Below are 22,287 nucleotides of genomic sequence, written 5' to 3'. Positions count from 1 at the left end.
ACCCGCCTGCCTCTGCCCCCCAAGTGCAGGGATTAAAGGAGTGCTCTGTCACCACTGCCACCCGGCCTGTTTCTTTTCTAGGTTTGCTTTCCTTGACACGTTGGGCCTCTTTACTTTTTCTCTCTGTCTGCGTGACCTCCACACTAGCTCAGATGACATTTTTCCCCTTCTCCTCTCTGGGATCCCCTCTTACCAGACAGACCCTGAGGTTCACAACTCGCCTGTGTTAGGATGGTTTTCTTTTAAACTCTTATAAAATTGTCCTTGAGTTTAAAAGGAAAAAAAAAAAAAGCTGCGCTAAATGCTTAGATAACTTTTATGGATTACATTTTTGGAAAGCTTTGCTCTGTGTGTCTTCACACCATAACTATCTAAGAAGGTATCTAGCTTACTTGTTATCTTGAACGTTGACCATGTCACTGGGGTGGGAACAGTGGACTCTTCTTTTACAGTGACTTCTGAAACACACACGGCAACCCTAGGACCTAGCTGCCCTCCTCTGCACAGGACACCAGGACTGAGGATGCCGCATCCTAACTTGATCAGCTAGCCTCATCCTAACTTGACACTTCTGCTTAGACCTGGTGCTAACTCACCTCATGGGTCTGCTTCCCACTGTAGGACATTTTCTTAACAGCGACCACCTCGTTGGTGTGCGCATTTGTCGCCTGTGATAAAGAGAGGAGGAAGAAGGAGTTATGATATCCAGTTACCTTATGCTCTGAGCCTTGCGGTGTCTGTCCTGGCAGCTGGAAGTTTAAAGAAACCCCCACTGGCAGGCTAGAGAGCCACTCTACCCTGCCTTCATGGGAGTGGCCTCTCTGTATTCCTTGCTGTATAGGTATGTGAGAGTTATGCTCCGAAAAGGGACCAGGCTTCAAGAAAACACACAGTTAAATAGCCAACTTACTAATGTTCAGCTGCACCTGGTTAGATGCCCAACAGCAGAGAACTGGCCTAGTATACGAGATCAACCGTGACATGAAAACAACCAGACACTGAGGTGGAGAGAGGGTTTTACAGAGACCTGGGATCAGCTCCTAGCACCCACAGGGAGGTTCCTAAGCAGCCTTAACTCCAGTTCCAGGAGATCTGGCGCCCTCTTTTGGCCTCTGTGGGCATTGCAAACACATGACACAATATACACTTACATAGATGAACAACAACAACAACAAATCTGAAAAAGAACCAGGCAATCCATAGATAAATGCACCCCCTCATGTTTTTTCCTGTACTATTTACTAAGTAGCCAAGATACAGGATCACCCCAGATTCCTAATGCTAAAATGCAGGGAAAACAGATGCACATTAAAATAATTTTTATGATCACTAGTGTGACAGGATCTATTATATAAAAGAGTATCTACTGGTTGACTGTCTTCAATTCTGAAGGCCTTCAGACAGGCATATGTACACAATAATTACTGACTTAGAAGGTACAGAGAGACTTCCATTAAAAACAAAACTCTCTTGGTCTGGGAGTCAGTCATTGAGAGTGCTTGCTTAGCATGAGTGAGGCCCTGGGCTCCAGCCCAGAACCACAAACCAAAAAAACAACCATGCACAGTGCATGCTCTGTCACGGAGCCACATTCTAACCTGAAACAACAACAACGATGACAAAGAAATCATACTCTTCATAGAAATCAATTTTTTTTTCTAGAAAGAAAGCCGGCTATAGATACAGCTTGGTGGGGGAGCACTTGCCTTGCCCTGCGAGTGTGTGAGGCCTGGGCTCCATTATCACAAGGTGAGGGTGCAGGAGAGAGGAGAGTCAAATGGAATTAGACAGTGCCATTATGTAATCTCGCATGAAGGACATGCATAGCCAGGGCTGTTTGTTGCGGCTCCCTTATGTCTACAGAGTCATCACTCTGTACACTTACAACCTCTCTGCTGGCTTTTCCACGTTGGTTTTCCTATAGGCACAGGCAGGTGCTATGTATGTGTAGGTGTGTGCCTGTGTATGTGCTTGTGTGTGCAGAGGTAAAAGGAGGACACTGAGTCTCCTGCTCCAGCTCTCTCTACCTTATCCCCTTGAGACAGGGTCACTCGCCAAACCTGGAGGTAGGCTGGTGGCCAATGAGCCCCAGTCATCCTCCTGCCTCTGTACCTGACAGCGCTGGGGTCACAGGTGTGTGAAGTTTGTGTGGTCACATCCCACTTTAGCATCAATCACCATCATGATAAGTGATAAGCACTGTGCAGAAGGAGACTCTGCACAGTCTCTTCTTACAACGCCCTGTGCTGTATTCTGAATGATTATGGTTATCCTGGGAATTTTGAATTAGGCTCTATATTTCCAATAGAATAAATGCTCTTGGGAGCTCTGGGCAGGATCACGGACAGCAGACGTACCTTCTGAGAACTTAATGCCTACCCGTTACTGTATCTTAGCCAACTTTAAGATTTCTGCTTGCTTACAAAGATACTTTTATTTACTTACCTTTAAATTTATTTTTAAGATTTTATTTTTATCTAGATTAAGTAGATAAGTGTGTCTGGGTGTGAGTTTGTACACGAATGCAGTGCCTGTGGAGGCCAGAAGTCATTGGATACTTTGGAGCTGGACTTACAGGTGGTTTTGAGCCACCTGAGGTGGGTGCTGGCAAGCGAACCCAGGTCCTTCCTCTGCAAGAGCAGCAAGTGCTTTTAACCCCTGAGCCACTTCTCTAGCCCCCAAGAAAAGTGTGAAACTAAATGCAAGTTTTTATTTTGTTGATGATTCTGCCACGATGCTGACCAAGGTGGCCTGTGAGAGAGCATGAGAAAACTGCAGACTCCGTGGTGGCCCGAGACAACCCAGCTCCACCTGCTTCCCCTCTTAATAGATAACTTCCCAGCATCCCGTTCATGGGTGCCGCCACCGCCCTGCACAAAGGCAAACACACACTTCTTAGGTTCTTAAGGGACACACACTTCACATTCCACTTATTTCCTGGCATCTCCCCATGTAAAGCTACTGACCACAGAGTCACAGGAGCTACACTAGAGAAGCCTGGGTTGCAAGGCCATGGCCTTCCATCTCAGTACTACTCAGGCCTGACTCTGCTTAGCTTCTCAGAACAGAGGAGATGAGGCTGCCCAGGGTGGTACGGCTGTAGAATGGACTCTGGTCTATAAGACTGACTATACAAGACTGGCTAGAGTTATAATTTGTGAGTAAATAATAAACACTAATCAGCCATGCCAAGAACTGTGCTTCCATCATTCATTCATCTAATTAGCAAATACTTAATACTTTTTATACTTATTTATGTATTTGTCATTGGTGATGGTGCCTTCGTGTGAGCGTGGCAGTGAGAGGACAACCTGCAGGAGCTGTTTGACCCTCCTACCGTGTGGGCTCTGGCAGTCTGAATTTAGGTTGCCGGGTTTGTGCACATGGAGTGCCTGGGACCTGAACTCAGGTTGTCAGGTTTGGTGGCAGTCACCTTTGTCCACTGAGCCATCTTACAAGGTCCAGGACAAAGGCTTCGAATTTTGTTAAATACTGTGCTAAATGGTAGGGACAGAATTTTGAGTAAATATGTCTGGTCCGCTTCTCTCCTCAAATAGGATAAAGAGACAGGTCAAAGCAGGGATAGGTGTGTAGCCAGCCACTTGCCTAGAGTGCACACGCCCTGTTCCATATTCAGTGCTGCAAAAAAACAACCCCCCCCCCCAAAAAAAAACACCCAACCAGCCAACCAAACAACCAAACAACCAAAACACCCAAAGCCAAAAAAACCAGAGACACAGACAAGTGTGAAACTGCAACTGTGCCAGGCGCTCTACAGCAGGGGTGGTGGGTGCCACTGTCTACCAGGACCACGGTGGAGGACATGACTTGGGGGGGGGTGGGGAGCCTTTCTGGAAGGGATAAGGTTTAAACTTAGTGCCCAAAGATGAACAGGGGTCAGCAGAGGAGGGCGGTAGGGAACATTCCAGCACAAAGGCTTGCATACAGTCCTGTGACAGTGACAGAGGGACTAAGAGAGGACAGAATAGAGCTTAGATGCACCTCATCGGTGGCTACAGCAAGACTCTAGCTGAGATGAAGGACAAAAGAGAGGCTGCACACACGCACTAAAGATGTGTGTGTGTATTTATATTTTTTTTTCTAGCTTATTGATGCAAGTATAGTAGACAGAGAGCAAGGGGACAGTAAGGTCTTGGATACCGTGGCCTTGGTGTGAGTACCAAGAGGAGGGACCATTGACCAGAAGGCCGGTGTGACACACATGATGAGTTAATGTCAACAGGCATGATGACCAATGGGAAAACCCTTCCTTTAGGCCCAGCCTATGTGACCACAGTAGACAAAGGGGTGAAGTTTTTTGTTTTGTTTTGTTTTGTTTTATTGAGACAGGGTTTTGGCCTCAAACTCACCGAGAACTGCCTGCCTCCCGAGTGCTGAGATTAAAGGAACGGGCCATGAGGCTTGGCTCTTTTACTTTGTAAAAGTTTCATATTAAAGCATAGGCCTCCTTTCCTCCTGTTTTTAGTGATTACACTTCTATACACGGATAATACAGAGTAATGGTCACCTGTGAGCATCAAAGCATTCTGGGCCCCCTATGATGTTTCCAGTTGAGTGTTAGCAACAAGGGACATATTTAGTACCCACAGTACACAGGGTTTTGCGCTAGCATCTTCATGAGCCTTCTTCAACATGGTGAATGTGAGTCATGCTGCCAGGAGTCAGCCCCAAGAGCTGTGCAACCACTGGGAAGGACAAATGAGGAAGAGCAGTACCTGGGCAGCGGAGGCTGAGGGCCACGTAAGAGTGACTGCAAACAGGACTACAGAAGAAGGGGCTGGCATTTCACACTCTACTCCTAACTTGCCCTTCAAGTCACGTGAGTTACTCTGATGACACAGACTCCTGCCATTCTAGGTGGAAGAACGTTTCACAAGAGCAGGTGAATGGGCTATGGCCATTTAAGCCATTTCTAGGATTTGGATTTAGGAATAGCCTTGTACCATTTATCAGAAAGTAGTGACTTCCTGTGATTGTCAACAAATGTCTTTGTATATCTCTTTACACAACTACTTATGTGTTCATCTATTCACACACCCATCCATCCATCCATCCATCCACCACCCACCCATCCACTCATCCATCCACCCACCCACTCACCCATCCATCTATCCATCCATCTACTCACCCACACATCTGTCCATCCATCCACCCACCCACACATCCATCCATCTATCTACCTATCCACCCACCCACACATCCATCTACCCTCCCACATATCCATCCACCCACCCACCCACACATCCACCCACTCATCCATCCATCCACCCATCCAATCTCCTACATTTATTTCATTCCTATCATTGCCAGTCAGTGTATTAGTTCCTAGAAACACAGTGATAGATGAGATGGACATACCCCTGCTTATCATGGAGCACACTACTTAGGGGAAGGGACATGATAACTAGCCACTCTTACACATAACTGTGTCATTGCCACTGTGCTAGAGTGGGACTACACACAAACACAGGGTGTTAAGAGGTAAAGAGTTGAATGGTAAACACTGTTTTATGAAAGTAACACTTGAGCTGAAACCCACAGAACCAACAAGCACTCCAAGGGTTTGGAGGATTTGGGTTGGAGGAATGGAGAGCAGAGGCAGAGGAGCCGATGTCTCCAGGAAACACATGGGACTCTACTTCAACTTTATCACTCTCTCTTACCACCCTGGGAACAGAGCCTAGCATTCCAGAACCGATTTCTGCAATGACCTCATCTCTCTATGGAATGTAAGCATGTTCTACGGCAGACAGCGGAACTCACCCTTTCTGAACCTCCTCTAGGTGGGTGACTACTTACAAAGTACACGGCTCCAAAGCTCCCATGTCCAATTTCATGCAAATCGATAAAAAGCTCTTCGGGGTCATCCTTGAAGAACAGATCAGCAATCTCTGGGTCCTTCAGTGCCCCTTTACGCATGGTGGCCGGTGTGGCAAGCACGGTGCTTGTGGATGGCTCAGTCCTTTTGTCTCTCTCATTGACTACAACTTTTCTTATAAACCTTCAGTTCCTGTAGAAAAAAAAATGAGATTTGCCATTCATTTCTTTCTAGCACACTGTTTTGATGACGATATTTAAAACACAAACACAAACTGATATTTAAAAGCGTTTATCTGGGTCAACAGGATGGCTTGGTAGCTTGCTACCAAGGCTGGTGACCTGTGTTTCCATGCACAGAACTCACAATGGCAGGAGATAACCAACCCCTAAGCCCTCTGACCCTCACATGTACACTGTGGCGTGCATAAACCCACCTGCCCCAAACAGATAAAATGTAATAAACTAAAGAAAGCCTTCATCTTACAACTCAACACAGTGAAAGGACAAGAAGCCCAAAATTTAAAATTGGCAAGGAACTTAAATAAACCTTCCTTCACGAAAATGAAAACATACAAATGACTATGAAAATGTTTTGAAGCTTGACATCTTCATCAGAAACAAAAAATCAAAACCCACAGCCAAACCATTTCATGTTCGCTAGGACAGGTATGAAAACAGACAGGCACTGGGAGATGGGGGAAGGAGGGAGAGACTCTCTGAGCCTGCAGATAGGAATGCAGAGTGGTGCAGACAGCTTGGAGATGAGAGTTCATTAACAGACAGACAGACAGACAGACAGACAGACCCCTCACCATTAGCAAGAAACACCCACTAAAACCCAGAGCCTGGAGTTAGCATTGCCTCAGGAATTCACACCATGAGACTAGAGGGATGGGTCAGTGGTTAACACATGTCGCTCTTCCAAAGGACCAGAGTTCTCTTCCTAGCACCCTGTCACAGGGCTCACAACCACTCCAGCTCTGGGGGATCCTACCTGGCTTTTTCAAGTGTGTGTGTGCGTGTGTGCACACACATACACACACACACACACACACACACACACACACACACATACACACGCACGCACGTGCGTGCGGCACGGGGAAAAAAAAAGAATAATACTGTCAGGTACATACCCAAAAGAAAGGAAAAGACATTCCCATCACAAACTCACACAGGTTTCCGAGTGACACTATCTCTAATTGCCAGACTGCAGGTATAACCCCACACTTGGTAACTGGTGAGTGAAGAAAATGTGGTCTACCTGCACAATGGAATACAACAGCTATAGAGGGGAGTGAAGGGCCGGGTGTGGTGGGGTGTGCCCACAGTCCCAGCACGTGCTGTGCGGAAGCTGGTGGACTATAAGCTCAGCCACCCTTGGTTATACAGTGAGTTTGAGGGCAGTGTGGGCTTCACGAAAAAGACAAAAATGAAAGGAAGAAAGTAACAGTTATCTATGCTCCAGTGTGAGTGGATCTTGCAAGCATTATGTTAAGTGAACAAAGCCAGCATGAGAGATGATTTCATCTATGGAGGATTGCCAGGAGGCCAGGGACGAGCCAAGGAGGTAGCTCCCCCATCAGGAAGCTGGAACCTCTAACGCTGACTGAGGATCTGCATGCCCGTGTAAGTCCTGAAGGGCAGAGCCAGTGGTTCCTGAGATGGGATGGAAAGCTCTGTGCTCTGGACTGGCTGGCATATGATATTTTCTTGCAGCCAGAAGCTCACGTGACCAGGACGCCCTTTGACCTGTCTGTATGTTGACCTACCAGTTGGAACACGAATTCATTCTGTGTTGATTCTATTCTTACCCTTAATTTTTGAAAAAAAAAATTGGGATGTTATTTTTCCTCTTTTTTAAAAAATTTTTATTCTAAGTAGACTCTGTTGCACACACAGCACTTACTTCTGTTTGAACTAATTATAAGTATAGACTGTGTTTCTTCCTTGACCTCCTGACTAACCAGGCTACATATTTAGCAATTAGTCAATAAATCTATTTTTCTTCAATATATGATATTCTAGAATGTTAAAAGGTCACCAGCTGAAGAAGCAAAGGTGACAGTGTTGGTAGATATATTTCCTCTTGTGACATGATGGCGTTGGGTGTTGGCATGCATGGCTTCACAAATTCAGTTTCTTTGAGTCATTAGCATAGGTAGGTGACCAACCTAGCCATCCAGCCGCTGGCTAGCTTCATTCCTTCATTTAGTGAGTATGTATTGCATGCTGAGGACTGTCACAGTATTGTGTTGGGCCTGGTGCTAGGGTCAGAACCTGTGTCCCTTTCTATCTTTATACAGGACTTTCAGTCATATGGAACAACAGACACCCAAAAGACAAGAGTTCAGACTGTTGTTAAAAACGGTAGGGAAATGTCTCTCAACACAAGGGTATAGAAGACTGGTCTGGCCTGGTTTTTTGTTTTTTGTTTTGTTTGTTTGTTTGTTTGTTTGTTTTTTTAAACTTACAAGTCAAAAGCCATGTTTTCTTAGGGAAAATAAATGTATTTCATTTAATATGGATGTGTGGGAGTATTGGGAGCAGAAATAATAAAGCTGCTCTTTTTTTTTTTTAAAGACTTATTTATTTATTATATGTAAGTACACTGTAGCTGTCTTCAGACACACCAAAAGAGGGCATCGGATGCCATTACAGATGGTTGTGAGCCACCATGTGGTTGCTGGGAATTGAACCCAGACCTCTAGAAAAGCAGTCAGTGATCTTCCCCACTGAGCCATCTCTCCAGCCCCCCCCCCCACTTTTTAAAATTTTTTTATAAAGCTGCTCTTAAGCCAAGGAAGTCCACAAAAAGCCTTTAAAACAACACTAAGAAATCTGGTCTTTATGCTATGCAGAACAGAGCGCCAACAAAGGCTTGGTACAGGAAGAGGGGTCTGCCTTGCCTGCACTGCACCCGTTGTCCTGGGCAACTGTCCTGCTGATCTTCACATACTGACCATCAAGTACAAAGCCAGCAAGTCAATACTGTCGGGTAAAGTGTCTCAAATGGAGGCGCCTGGCAGTAAGGTAGCTGAGGGTACAGAGGGCGGCAGAAAGTGGCTCTCCTTCCTTGTCCTGAGAACAGAAGGAGTCCCGGAGTAAACCAGGGAGGCCTTTCTGGAGACCACGCATGGCAGCGGGTATAGGAGATTCCCTTTTAGAAAAATGAGGATCTAGTAACTGAAATTCAATTGCTGAAGTGCATTCTGAATTTCTGAATACTGTGGCTTCAGTTAGGAATTAAGCTAAGTTATTAACGATCATTTTTGAGAAAACAGAGATTATTCTGTCATATTATAGACCAAAATGATTATTTAAGTTTAAATGTTGAGAGAGAGAGAGAGAGAGAGAGAGAGAGAGATTTAAAAAAAAACCTCCCAGAATAAATGACGAGCGAACATTTAATTACTAAGCACCACGGCAGAGCAGACGCCGTACGCTAAATCAATAAGCTTGACTACCCATAATTAATAAGTTCAAAAATAGAACGAGGAGATTTCTGGTTCCAGCCAAGATGGAGAAACGGGCACTTGATTTATTTATTTCCTGTCATCTGAAACAATCAAAGCCTCAGATGAAACGCCCGTAGGATGGCACTTGAAGACAGTGGCCGGCAGGCAAAGGGCAAAGATCCCTGGCCCACGAGAAGCAGAGGAAAGTCCCCAGGAGCCCCGGGGTCCACCCAGGACAGGCGCAGGGCCGTACAGGAAGACACTGGTGGACCCTGTGATAGCTAGTGAGGAAGCCCCAGGAGCCCCGGGGTCCACCCAGGATAGGCGAAGGGCGGTACGGACAGACACTGGTGGGCCCTGTGATAGCGAGTGAGAACCCTAAGAGTATGAGGTGACTCTGGTGGCTAAGAGTTCACCGAGCACAGCTGGAATAGAAGGGAACAGTCCAGAGGTGGTGGGGACCCACGGTGCCCCACCCCTCAAGTCTGTACTGTGTACTGGCAATGAGGAAGCCATGTTAGCCCAGGACAGGGCCACCCAAAAGGACTCACTCTGTAGCCCAAGCTGGCCTTGAACTCGAGACAGTGCAAGGACAGTAAACATGTGACTGCAGCCCTCGGGTTTAAAGTCAGAGAGATTAAGGGGCACGAAGAGCATCGATAGACAAGCCGTAAGAGATGCAAACTCGGCCTGTGTCAGGAAAGGACAATACAATGTCTGGGGAAAAAAACATGGTGCATGGGATGGGATGTGGAAAAAAACTTAGTGAGTGTGTTTGAATGAATATATGAAACTCACATAAAACATAGAAAAAGATGAACAGAAGGAAGGAAGGAAGGAAGGAAGCAAGCAAGCAAGCAGGCAAGCAAGCAAACACAGTTGAGAATCACTCAGCCAGGGAAACCTCCAAGCAGCCTGTATATGACTAGCAGGCATCTGTAAAGGTGAGAAAGGATATCGTAAGACAGATCCAGAGAGGTGGCTCAGTGGTTAAGAGCGTTGGATGCTCTTCAGAGGATCTGGGTTCGATCCCCAGTACCTACATGCCTGTTCACACCTAACTCCAGTTCCAGGGGATCTTCAGGCATGCACAGAGTGCATACACATACATGCAGGCAAAACACTCATACACATAAAATAAAAAAGTAGTAGAAAAATAAAATAAAATATTAAATATTTCCTTGAAGAAATAGTGTGGGGAGCATTTGCAAATCTGGTGAGAATCAGAAACCCTGCGATTTGCGGGTGTCTATAAAAAGTAAGAAACAAGACACATGAAAGAAATTACAGCAAGCATATTACAAAAAAGGTGTCCAAAACGTGTGGTAAGGTGCTGGAGAAACGACTTGGGTTAAGAGCACTGGTTGTACTTCCAGAGGATCAGGGTTCAATTCCTTACAACCACGAGTAACTCCAGTTCTAGGGAAGCCAACAACCTCTTTTGGCCTCCATGGGAACCCTAGGCACTGGGCACTCATACAGTATACAGTCATACTTGCTGGGCAACCCCCATTTTCATATAGAAATAAATATTAAATACAAATTGATAAAGTCATAAAAGTAGAGTGATGGCTAATCTCAACTGTCAATGTGATAGGTTCCAGATCTCCTGGGAGACGGGTGTGGGTGGGGCTTGAGGCATTTCTGGAGGGATTATCTTGACTAGATTAATGGAGGTGTGAGGACCGCCCATTGTGGGCAGAACCATTCCCTAGGCTGGGATCTTGGGCTAGAAGTGAGCTAAGCATGAGCATCCATCCATCCCTGCTCTTGACTTCCCTGCCCCCTACACCTTGCAGCCTTGAACGGTGAGCCAGAATGCACTGTCTCTCCCTGGAGTTGCCTTTTGTCAAGATATTTTTATCACAGCAACAGAGGATGGAGACAAACAGTCCAGGGATAATGGAGACATTCTTTGTAAAGAAGCAGGAAAAGGGAGGCAGCAGACTTAGCAGACTCCTGGCCATAAATATTATAATGGAGAAGACAATAGAACACCTTTCTTAAAGTGCCCAAAGAAAAAAAGCCAAACTCAAAATTCTATAGCCAATGAAAATACCTTTGAAGAGTGAAGGCAGAATAAAGGCTTCAGGATGCAGGTGAAGCTGAAGGAATGCAGGGCTTCGCTGTTCACACTGAGGGGGTGCTGAGGGGAGTCCTTCAGACGGGAGGGGAGCCGCGCTAGAGAGGCGCGGGGCGTGTGCAAAGGATTGATGGGAATGCAAGTGGGAGCTGGATGGTGAGATGCGAGGTTCCCACTGTGATTGACGGACAGTTGATCACTTATGCCAACCTCACAATGAATTCAGTGTGAGCTGTGGAGAGTGTGACAGCTCCAAGTCTGGAGGAAGAGAGCCTGAAGCCAACTGTTATAAAGAGGCCATGCCAGTAGCATCATTTCAGCACGGGCCACATGTATGCACAAATCATACATAAACACTAAACACGCATGCACACATGTATATACATGCTTCAAATAGGGAGACATAGATGAGCTGAGAGAGTCGAGGGACACAGAAGGACGTGGAAGAAGCTCAGGCCGTCCCTATGGTGGTGGCTATGGATCTGGAGGTGGAAGTGGTGGATATGGTAGCAGAAGGTTTTTAAATAAAACAGAAATGACTACAGTTCTTAGCAGGAGAGAGAGCGAGGAGTTGTCAGGAAAGCTGCAGGTTACTTTGAGACAGTCGTCCCAAATGCATTAGAGGAACTGTAAAAAAATCTGCCACAGAAGGAACGATGATCCATAGTCAGAAAAGTCACTGCAGCTTAAACAGGAAACCCTTCTTGTTCAGGACTGTCATAGCCACAGTTTGCAAAAAGTGCAGCTATTGATTAATGCAATGTAGTGTCAATTAGATGTACATTCCTAAGGTCTTTTAGCTGTTGTAGCTTTTTCTTTTTCTTTTTCTTTTTCTTTTTCTTTTTCTTTTCATTACATCAGGTATATTGCCCTGTAAATTGTGGTAGTGGTACCAGGAATAAAAAATTAAGGAATTTTTAACTTTTCAAAAAAAAAAAAAGAAGAAATATAAGATTTTCCCCACAAATAAACATGGCGCTTCACCAGCAACTCCAGTCTATGTACGAGGAAGAAACACACCCATCCAGACTACACGACCGTCCCAGAAAAGAGTAAAAAGGTTCTCATTCAAAACAGAAATGAAGGCTGCACTGCCCTCAGGCCAGAAACAAACGTGTGGTCCACAGAAAGTAGACTCTACATTAGACTTCATCCAAATTAGACACATCTGTGGTTACAGCATGGAGGAGCAACACCACATGAAAACCTGCACAAAACATACCTCACTTGTACACAAAAGTATAAAGACCTCTCACAACCCACTAGCAATTCGATTTTTATTTTTTATTTTGTTTTATGTGTAGGGGTGCTCTGCTCATATGTATGTCTGCACACCATGTTTACGCCTGGTGCCTGAAGAGGCCAGAAGAGGGCGATGGCTCTCGGGAGCTGGAGTTACAGGTGATCGTAAGCCAGCATGTGGCTGCTGGGAACTGAACCCAAGGCTTCTGCAAGAGCGGCCAGTGCTCTTTTATTCTTTTTTTTCTATTTAAAGATTTATTTATGTATGTGAGTACACTGTAGCTGTCTTCAGACACACCAGAAGAGGGCATCGGTTCTCATTACAGATGGTTGTGAGCCACCATGTGATTGCAGGGAATTGAACTCAGGACCTCTTCCAGAGCAGTTGGTGCTCTTAACCACTGAGCCATCTCTCCAGCCCTGTGGCCAGGGTTAACTTTTAAAATATCTCTCAATCCCCTACAATTCATTAAAAAAAATGTGTGAAAGATGAGTGAGCGCCTCTTACCAAGGAAGATGTCTAAGGGGCCAATGAGAGATGCTTAGCAGTAACTCCCCAGACACACAAACCTAACCGTGAGATACTGCCTCACACTCACTGAAATGGTTACCACGGATAACCTCATCAGACCAGGCATGATGAGGATGGAGCAACTGGGCCCTAGAGACGGTGAAGTGTGTGTGTGTGTTTATATGCATACATGTTCATATGGGCGAGCATGTGCTTGGCCATGTACGCACATGTAGAAGCAGGAGGTGAAGCAGAGGTCTTTTCCTCCACTGTTTCTCCATCTTACTTTTTGAGACACGGTCTCATACTGAGTCCAGACCTCATCAGTTGGGCGAGGGTGGCTGGTTAGTGAGCCCCCTCCCCCCAGGGTGTCTCCACAGTGCTGGGATGACAGGTACGTGCCATCACCCCTGGCTATTTTATGTGGTTCTGGGGGGGGGGGGTAAATCAAAGTGAGGACTTCATGTTTGTAATGCAAGGAATATGTCACCTGAGCCATCTCCTTAGACCTAAAAAAAAAACCCCACACTTTCAATAATATAACATTTTAAAAACACTTATTTCATTTTGTAAATTATGTGTATGCAGCAGCAGCTAGGTGTTGGGTTTGTTCATGTGGGCGCAGTGCCGGTGGAGGCCTGAAGAGGGCGCCAAGCCTCCTGGAGCTGGAGTCACAGGTAGGTTGGGAGCTGTCTTATGTGGGTGCTGGGAACCGAAGCCAGGTCTTCTGCAAGAAGAGTGCATGTTCTTAATTCCCAATCATCGCTCCATCCGTATATGCCCTACCTTCTTACTCATGTGTTTATATACCTGTCAGATTCTTACGAACACAGTAAAATCTCACCACAGAAAGCCCAGAAAACACAACTTACTCCTATATTATAGGAGGCAGCTGCGTCAGGGAGCACAGTACCTTTTGATGTATGGCACAGCCCCCACTGAGTGGCTCTGGAACATTGTAGCAGCAGTCTCTCCTCACTTCTGCACTTAGGATGTGTCTGTGGACAGAGGGGAGGATACATAACTATGGGAGAACAGAGCTGAACTTGAGAGCCGACAGTTGTGGTCCCAGGGACTCTGGGGGTGGGGGTGGGGGACTGGGAATGGCTGGAGCCCAGGAGTCCGAGGCCTGTCTGCGCAACCTAATGAGACTTTGATATCTTGATAAAATCAAACCAACAACTAATGATGGAGTAGACATAAATATTCAGAAAAATAATATAAAGCATTTATTGCCAAGCATGAAAGGTAAATATAAAAGATCCAACTTTCATCACAGGCTTCTGGGATTCCCATGAGATGACCACCTCAGTAGACTCAGGATCTACATGGAGGAGCCACAGATCTGTAGATACGTCATATAACTCAAAATGACCCACCGGCTGCTGAAAGACATGGCTAGGTGGTTAAGAGTGTCAGGCCCTTCCAGAGGGCTCCTGGATGGTTCCCAGCACCCATGTGTAGCGCAAAACTGTCTCTTACTCCACTTCCAGTGGATACAGCGCCCTCTTCTGGCCTCCATGGGCACTGCACACACATGATACACAGACATGCATGCAGGCAAACACCAGTACACATAAAACAAGAAGAAATAAGTCTCAAAGAAAGAAAAAGAAAAACCATAACAATAAATAAATACATAAGTAAATAAGCCATAGAAGAGAAGAACAAGAAACCCTACGCACGGTATGTGACACTAACCTGGCAGCACATGATAATCAATGTTGTCGACTCCCAGTGACCTCTGTTGTTTCTGGCACAGTCGTGAGATACACTGTTCCAACACCTCCCTTTCCAGACTTGCCTATAGCCATCTCCCACATTTCCATGTTAACTATTAATTTTATATTGTTAAAGCAATACATGACTAATGTGAGACGAATGTGGACACAGATTTAGAACCTTTTTTTTTTTTTTTTTAATTTTTATTCCCAACTCAGGGGCTGGAGAGATAGTCACCCTAGTACATGCATTTAAAAAAGAAAAAGAAAAGAAAGCAAAATAAACCTGGATGTGGTGGTAGGTTTTCAGTGCCAACGTTGAGGAGGCTGAGGCAGATCGGATGCCTGTGGGTTGCTGGCCAGCTAGCTGAATTGGTGAGCCCTCAGTCAGTGAGGGACTCAAAACCAAGGTGGTCGGTACTGTGGAATGAGAGCCACAGTTGTTCTGTGGCCTCCACACGCACCCGACCCACCACAAAGCCTTGCACACAGCATGCCGAGTTCCTGTTAACAATTGGCTTTATCCTTTCTCCATGTCCATACTTGCTTCTTCACGCTTGTCCTTTTGACATGTAGCTGACACCTGCATAGAATCTCATCTTCAAACTTGTCTATGCCGTCTCACTGAGCACTGTCCTCACTGACTGCCTAGTGACTGCTCAGGGTCCGACTCAGAGGATGGTCCCTGACACTCACAACCAGCACTCCACCACTGGAGATGGAGGCTTCACAGAGCTCGGTTCTGGGTGTCTGAACTCAAGCCCTCATACTTGTGTGAGAAACGCTCTACCCACTGAGCCATCTCCCAGCCTTGGAGTACGTTTTTGTTTTGTTGACATGAGGTGAGGGGTCTCCCTGTGTAGCCCTAGCTGGCCTGGAACTCCCTATGTAGCCCAGGCTGGCCTCAAACTAGCAGAGATCTGCCTGTCTTTGCATCCTGAGTGCTGAGATCAAAGTTGTGAACCACCACAGAGGGTCCAGTGCCTTGCAGGAATTAAAATAAACAACTAGAAGCAATGTCTCAACTTCCACCTGTTCTCCCCAATCCAAGGATACCTTGTGCCTCTGTTCACAAACCATAGTTTCATGATTCCAGTTATTCCCTGATTCTGTTTTTGTTTTTGTTTTTTGAGACAGGATTTCTCTGTGTAGGGTTTCCTTTGGTGACCTGGAGCTCTCTGTGTAGAACAGGCTGGCTTCAAACTCAGAGATCCTCCTGCCTCTGCCTCCTGAGAGATGCTGGAATTAAAGGCATGGCCCACCACCACCCAGCTCTTTCCTCGGATTCTTTCTGTAGCTTGTTTTAGATTAGCTAGAGCCTACCCGTATTCAGCACCAAATTTCACTTAATCACTAAACCATCAGTAACTCCATGGCTACAATGCCCTCCTGCTAATCTAGTCTGATGACAGAGCCAGGGACTAAGATATTCCTAACAACATTGTGTGAGAGCTAGTGAATAAAACTAATGTGAGTGTGTGTACATGTGTGTGCACATGCATGCATGTGGAGGACAGAGGTTGCTGTCGGGTGTCTCAATCACTTCACACCCATCCACCCACTCATCCATCCATTTATGTCTCTGTCTCTCTCTCTGTCGAGACAGGGTTTCTCACTGACCCTGGGGCTCACAGATGGATCATGGCTGGGTGGCCAATGAGCTCCATGGATTTCCTGTCTTCCTCCCTATTACAATGTGGTTACAGGCGCACACTACCACTCCTGGCCTTTTCTGTAGGTACACACAAGCCCTTTCCTGACTGAGCCATCTACCTAGACCCAGCCTATAATTTTAACTCTTTGCTTCAGATAAACAGATAAACACAGCCTGGAGTGTCCAGCATGCCCACAGAGTAAGGCATATGTTTGAGTCCACTTCTTAGTTGAACTATGTGTACTCAAGTTAAAAAAAATTTGCTTCCTTGACATATAACTCCCATATCCAATCTGCTTACAGAAGGTTTTGGTGTTTTCCCAGGGGATGTGCAACCACCACAATGCCATTCTTAGACTGCTTTCACGGCAAGGAGAAACCCACAGCCTTTGCCCTCTCGCCCTCCACACTAGGCAAACACCAACTAGCTTTTGTCTCCTTCCATTTCCTGGTTCCTGAGAGTTCTGAGAACAGCCTCATAGAACATGTGTCACATAACATGTGTTCTCTTGGGGCTGGTTTCTTTCATGTGGTATAGGCCAGCATGTAACATGAATTGGTATCTCATGTCTGGGACAATTCTATGTAACGTTCCATTGTGAGAGTATACCACAGGGTGCCCATCAGCAGCTCAGCTGACCAACATGTGAGGGCATGTCTATCTGCCAGCTGCTGTGAATAACAGCATTGCAGTCATCTCTGCCCACATTTCTGAGTGGATATACACAGGGCTAGACTAGCTGGGCTCTCTGGAATATAGACCTGGGGCTAAACTAGCTGGGCTTTTTGGCCTTGGTAAACAGTTGAGGATCAATGAAACTCTATACCAGTCTCCTGTTGTCCAGCTCAGAACCAGTCATAAAAATCCAGACCCACTCTCCTCTCTAAACAGTACTGGGATTATTTTTCCCTAGGAGGATTTCATTGTGAGCATTTGCTCAAGTGACACACATAAAATTGTCTTCCCATCTCAGCCTCTGTGACCGTATATGTCACATGGACAGCAATGGCTGAGAATTGTGCCAAGAATGTTGCTTTTCAGGCCGTGGGAGCTTGGGTCAACCAAAACGATCTGCTTAGCTAAGAGCAACAGCAACCGAAATTACAGCGTTTCCTCTTGTTCCTCAGAGATGGAGCCTTCCAACAACAGGAAGAGAGTTACAGAATTGTTCACAGACCTTGTGGAAAAAGAAGAAACAGAGAAATGGCATAGACACACAGAGTCTCTGTGACCCCCAGAAATGGAGACTAGACAGTCTCTATGAGGCTCTCTACTGCTTTGTCATGTTTTAATCACGCCACTTCCCCGACAAACCAGGAGCCAGCGAAGCCAAAACCCCACAGAACTTCAGCATCACAGAAGGGAGGAAGAGTCAGAAGGGTTCATGTCGGAAAAGCACCCAATAACGGGAAGAGTTCCTTCTTCTCCTTTTCCTCCCTCATCCCCTACCTTCCCCTTCCTCCTTCTCCTCTTCCTCTCCCTGCCCTCTCCTCCTCTCTCGAGTCTCAGGAACTCAATTGTTACCTCAAGCCCACAAAGAGGTATTTCCTCCAAACCAAACTCCAGAATTCCTCACTTCTTAGCCCAGAGAGCTTCCCCTGAACCACACGCCCAGGTCAGACTTCCATGCAACCCAAGTTGCTATGTTTTGGAGGGCTTTTAGTGTCCCATGAGATTGGGTTTCTGTGTCCTGAGGATCTCCTAATACCGTATATACTTATATTCGGTACTTCAACCCACACGATGGAGAAATTGGGGGACACCTTTAAGGAAAGAATACAGGGCCAGAGAGGCGGCTCAGTGGTTATGAGCAGGTACTACTCTCGCAGAGGACCCGGGTTTGGTTTTCAGCACCCACGTCAGGTGCTTCACAACTGCCTCTAACTCTAGCTCCAGGGGATCATAAGCCTTTCACATACACATATTCACATGCAGTTGTACATGTTATAAATAATTTCAAACGAATATTTAAAAAAAGAATATAAAATTCTCACACAAATATATGCCTAGAAGGGCTTGGGACTGGGCTGCCAAAATACTTGCCAAGTACAAGTGCAAGCATACAAGTGCAAGCATACAAGTGCAAGCATACAAGGTCCTGGGATCACCCTTTAGCACAGCACAAGAGAAAACATGGGGATGTAGCTAGAGGGCCTTGAGGGAGACCAGCAACCCAGGACCCATACTGAAGACTTGTTCATCGCTTGCTTTTAGAGGGTGGGCCAATGCTTCTGAGGGCTGAAGGGCTGGAGATCTGAGAGAGGGTCGAGCATCAGAGGGTGTGTGGGGCATCAGAGGGAGGGTGGGGCATCAGAGGGCAGAATGGGATATCAGAGGCCAGGCTGGGGCATCACAGAGATGGTTGGGCATCAAGGGGTACACTGAGTCATTTGTTAATTATTGGACTGCAGCAAAAACTGAAGTTGAGACCCTAGTCAGGGCTCTGTGAAAGTCGGAACTAGTGCAGGGTGGGTTGTCGCACCTCATGCCTGCCACTCAGCCTACACGCAGACATGACAGGAGTCACCTGCTAAGAAAGCCGGCTAGCTGCTGTGCCTGCCCGCCACCACTAACCATTACTCTGAGGTAAGAAAACTGCCTTTTATGGCCCTTACATTTTGACAATGAAACTAGACAACAGTTAACTTTTACACTACCAAGATCAAATAGCCCAGGGCGCTTGTGTGTCTCAGCGTTTGAGAGCCGGGGAGGGACACGGCAGTCACCTGAGCGCCACCTCACAAGTGTGGCACAAGTGTCTTGAGTTTATTGATTTATCATAATAAAGATAACTGTTAGCCTACTCCTGAGTGAACTGACGTAAAATTATATGACAAAGACTCTTCCTGTCCCTCTTAAGACTAAGATCTATGTCTCTGTCTTAAAGGAAGGAAAAAAAAAAACTATTGGTTGTTCTGTTTGATTGGGTTGGTAGACAGAGGGCAGAAGCCAGGCTCCTTTGAACTTTTAACTTTACATGTTTTTGTTTTGTGTGTATGGATGTTTTGCCTGTGTCTTTGTGTATCATGTGTGTTGCGGCTACTGTTGATGGAGGTCAGAAGATCAGATTCTCAGAAGCTGAAGTCAGAGACAGTTTTGAACTGCAATGTGGGTGCTGGAAATCAAGTCCAGAAACTCTGGAAGGGCAGTGAGTGTTCTAACCACTGAGCCACCCCTCCACCCTGGATCCCTTCACTTGGGTATTTAGCACCTGTGTACTGTCTGCTATTTTGATGGGAGGCCAGAAACTTGAGCTCAATGCTACTTGAGCTCAGAAAATAAACACTACTTTATGTGGGTCTTAAATCAAGACCTGGGGGCTGGGGAGACGGGTCAGAGGTTAAGAGCACAGGCTGCTCTTGAAAAGGACCTGGGTTTGATTTTCAGTACCCATATCAAGAGGCTCACAGCGTCTAACTCCAGTTCTCTGGGATCTGATGCTCTCTTCTGTCCTCTCTGGGCACTGCACTCATGGGATGCACAGACACACATACACATAAATAAAATGAAAAATATTTAAGACCAGTGCAAAAATGGTGTTCATCTGGCTTTATAAATTCCAAATTGGTCTAATAGATTGAACCAAATTGTGTGACATAATGATATATAACTATCTAGCTATCAAATACATGATATGAACCAAACACATAATATAAATGCTTAAACGATTGCAAAATACAATAATAATACATCCCGTGGTCCTCAGACTTGATTAACATTCATCTATATATATTATCAATAATATTTACAGAATCCTAATTCTTTTTAAAGCTTATTTTTGCTTATTTGCTTAATTTATCACACATTCCTTCATTCACTCAGCAAGCATACTAAATGTCACCTGTGTGTCCAGCACTGAGCGAGACTTTAGGGTCTTTGTACCCTGAGACAGTCTGTACTCCAGTACATAGTACCGTAAACAGTATGCACAGGTCTGTGGGTGGGGGGCAGCTTGCATGCAGGGGGCAGAGCAGGATGTCAGGCAGCCTCTGTCACCCTCTGCATTAGGGTCTCTCACTGGCCAGCTAACTCTCAGGATCCTCCTGTCTCTGACACACAATGCTGGGGTGATAGACACACAAAGTTTCAACCAATGTTTTATGTGGGTGGTGGAGATTTGAACTTGGGTCCAGGTGTCTGCAAAGCAAGCGCTCCTATCCACTGAGCTGCCTTCCCAGCTCTAGTGCCTGATCTCTTGACCTGTGGGCTATGCTGCCAGGATGGGACTATATAACTGAACGTGGAGGTCATAGAAAAGTCTGTCAACAGTAAAGGGAGGTTTCTGTGCATTCAATGACCAGAGATGAATTCAGAGTCAAAGGCTTATGATACCAGGTGTCTCCAGCAGGAAGCCCTTAGTGTAGGGTGTGATGTCAGTGCAGCTGGGCTCCTGAGCACAGAAATGTGCACTGTGAACTGTGCCTACTGTGGTACCAAGAAGGGTGATGGACACTTCTGGAAACACCTGGGCTCACTCAAGACTGACACATGTCACAAACTGCAGCGTCTTTACGGGCACACTAAGTTTTCTATTCTTAGAGAAGTGTTGCTGCTGAAACACACTGAATACGGACATTTTAACATCCCGCCCTCATGCCTGTAGTATGAAACTAAAAACTTCAGTACACGTTCAAGGTGCTGTGTTGGAGCATAGGCTGTCTCGGGTTACAGAGACCCTAAAGGCTCGCTTAGTGCTGGACACACAGGGAACATTGCTTGCTGAGTGAATGAATCAATGAGTGATAAATTAAGCATATAACAAAAAAAAGGCTTTAAAAAGAATACCTGAATTGTCCAACAGATTAAACAGACAAGTCTCAAAAGTAGACATGCAAATGTGCAGACCACACATTTGAAACTCCCCAGCACTGGGGGAGCCCGTGGGGGAAATGCAAATCAACACCAGGAGATGTCACTTCGCTCCAGTAAGACTGGCTATTATCAAAGAGACAAAAGATGACAAGAGCTGGCAGGGATCTGTAAGAAAGAGAACCTTCCTGGCACAATGTGGGTGGGAACGCACGAAAATACAACCATTATGTCAAGAGGCAGGAAGGCTCCCGGACAATTCTATCCCTGTTTGTTGGAGCTCTGTTCAGTTAGCGGCGAAAGGAGCTAAGCGCCTGGCCCCACGAATGCTCAGGTAGGCACTGCTTATACACACAGGACATTGTTCAGCCTTCTGAAAGCATGAGATATATCACTGACCATGAGGGGATGGAGCCGGATGTCACCCGGATGTCACTGTAGTGAGTTAAATAAGCCAGGCAGAGAATATAAAGGGTCACATGATGCCACTGTGTTGGTCAGGACAAGAATATTCTCCTACAGGTTTATATATTTGAGTGCTTGGGCCTGAGTTCCTGGAACTGTTTGGGAAGGACCAGGCGGTGTGGCCTTAATGAAGGAGGTGTGTTCCTGGGGGCAGGCACTGAGGTTTTATGCCATCTCCGGTGTGTGTCTGTCTTTCTGCTTCGTAAAGGTTATGGATCAAGATGTGATCCGTACCTGCCTGACTGTCCATATGTCACCTTTGCATCAAGACCCAGTTAAAAAAAATTTTTGTTTTGTTTTGCTTTTTTGTTGTTTCTCTGTATAGCCCTGGCTGTCCTGGAACTCACTTTGTAGACCAAGCTGGCCTTGAACTCAGAAATTCTCTTGCCTCTGCCTCCCAAGTGCTAGGATTAAAGGCGTGTGCCACCCCACTACTGCCTGGCCAGTTAAAATGTTTATTGTAAGATTAGTTTGGAATAGTGGGAGACGGGAGCAGGGAGGG

At 46.0% G+C, this 22,287-nt stretch overlaps 1 protein-coding gene across 8 annotated transcripts in view; it reads right to left on the bottom strand.

The window, feature by feature from the left end:
- Nucleotides 1-22,287, bottom strand: part of Taok3 (TAO kinase 3) — a 154,991-nt gene that overhangs the window by 75,442 nt on the left and 57,262 nt on the right. For 4 of the 8 annotated variants that reach the window (XM_006530385.4, XM_030254601.1, NM_001199685.1 and 1 more), the window contains 3 exons: nucleotides 14,049-14,133; nucleotides 5,821-6,031; nucleotides 597-668 (listed from right to left, as the gene is read on the bottom strand). In XM_006530385.4, coding sequence (XP_006530448.1) covers nucleotides 597-668; nucleotides 5,821-5,940 — 192 coding nt within the window. In that variant the 5' untranslated portion in view covers nucleotides 5,941-6,031; nucleotides 14,049-14,133. The remainder of the gene's footprint in view (nucleotides 1-596; nucleotides 669-5,820; nucleotides 6,032-14,048; nucleotides 14,134-22,287) is intronic. The other 4 variants (XM_011248219.3, XM_011248220.3, XM_011248221.3 and 1 more) reach the window with 1 other exon arrangement.

This window comes from Mus musculus, chromosome 5 (assembly GCF_000001635.26).
Source record: "Mus musculus strain C57BL/6J chromosome 5, GRCm38.p6 C57BL/6J".
Classification (NCBI taxonomy): domain Eukaryota; kingdom Metazoa; phylum Chordata; class Mammalia; order Rodentia; family Muridae; genus Mus; species Mus musculus.
The sequence above is the reverse complement of the archived record's forward strand: the minus strand, read 5'-3'. Positions and strand labels throughout refer to the sequence as shown.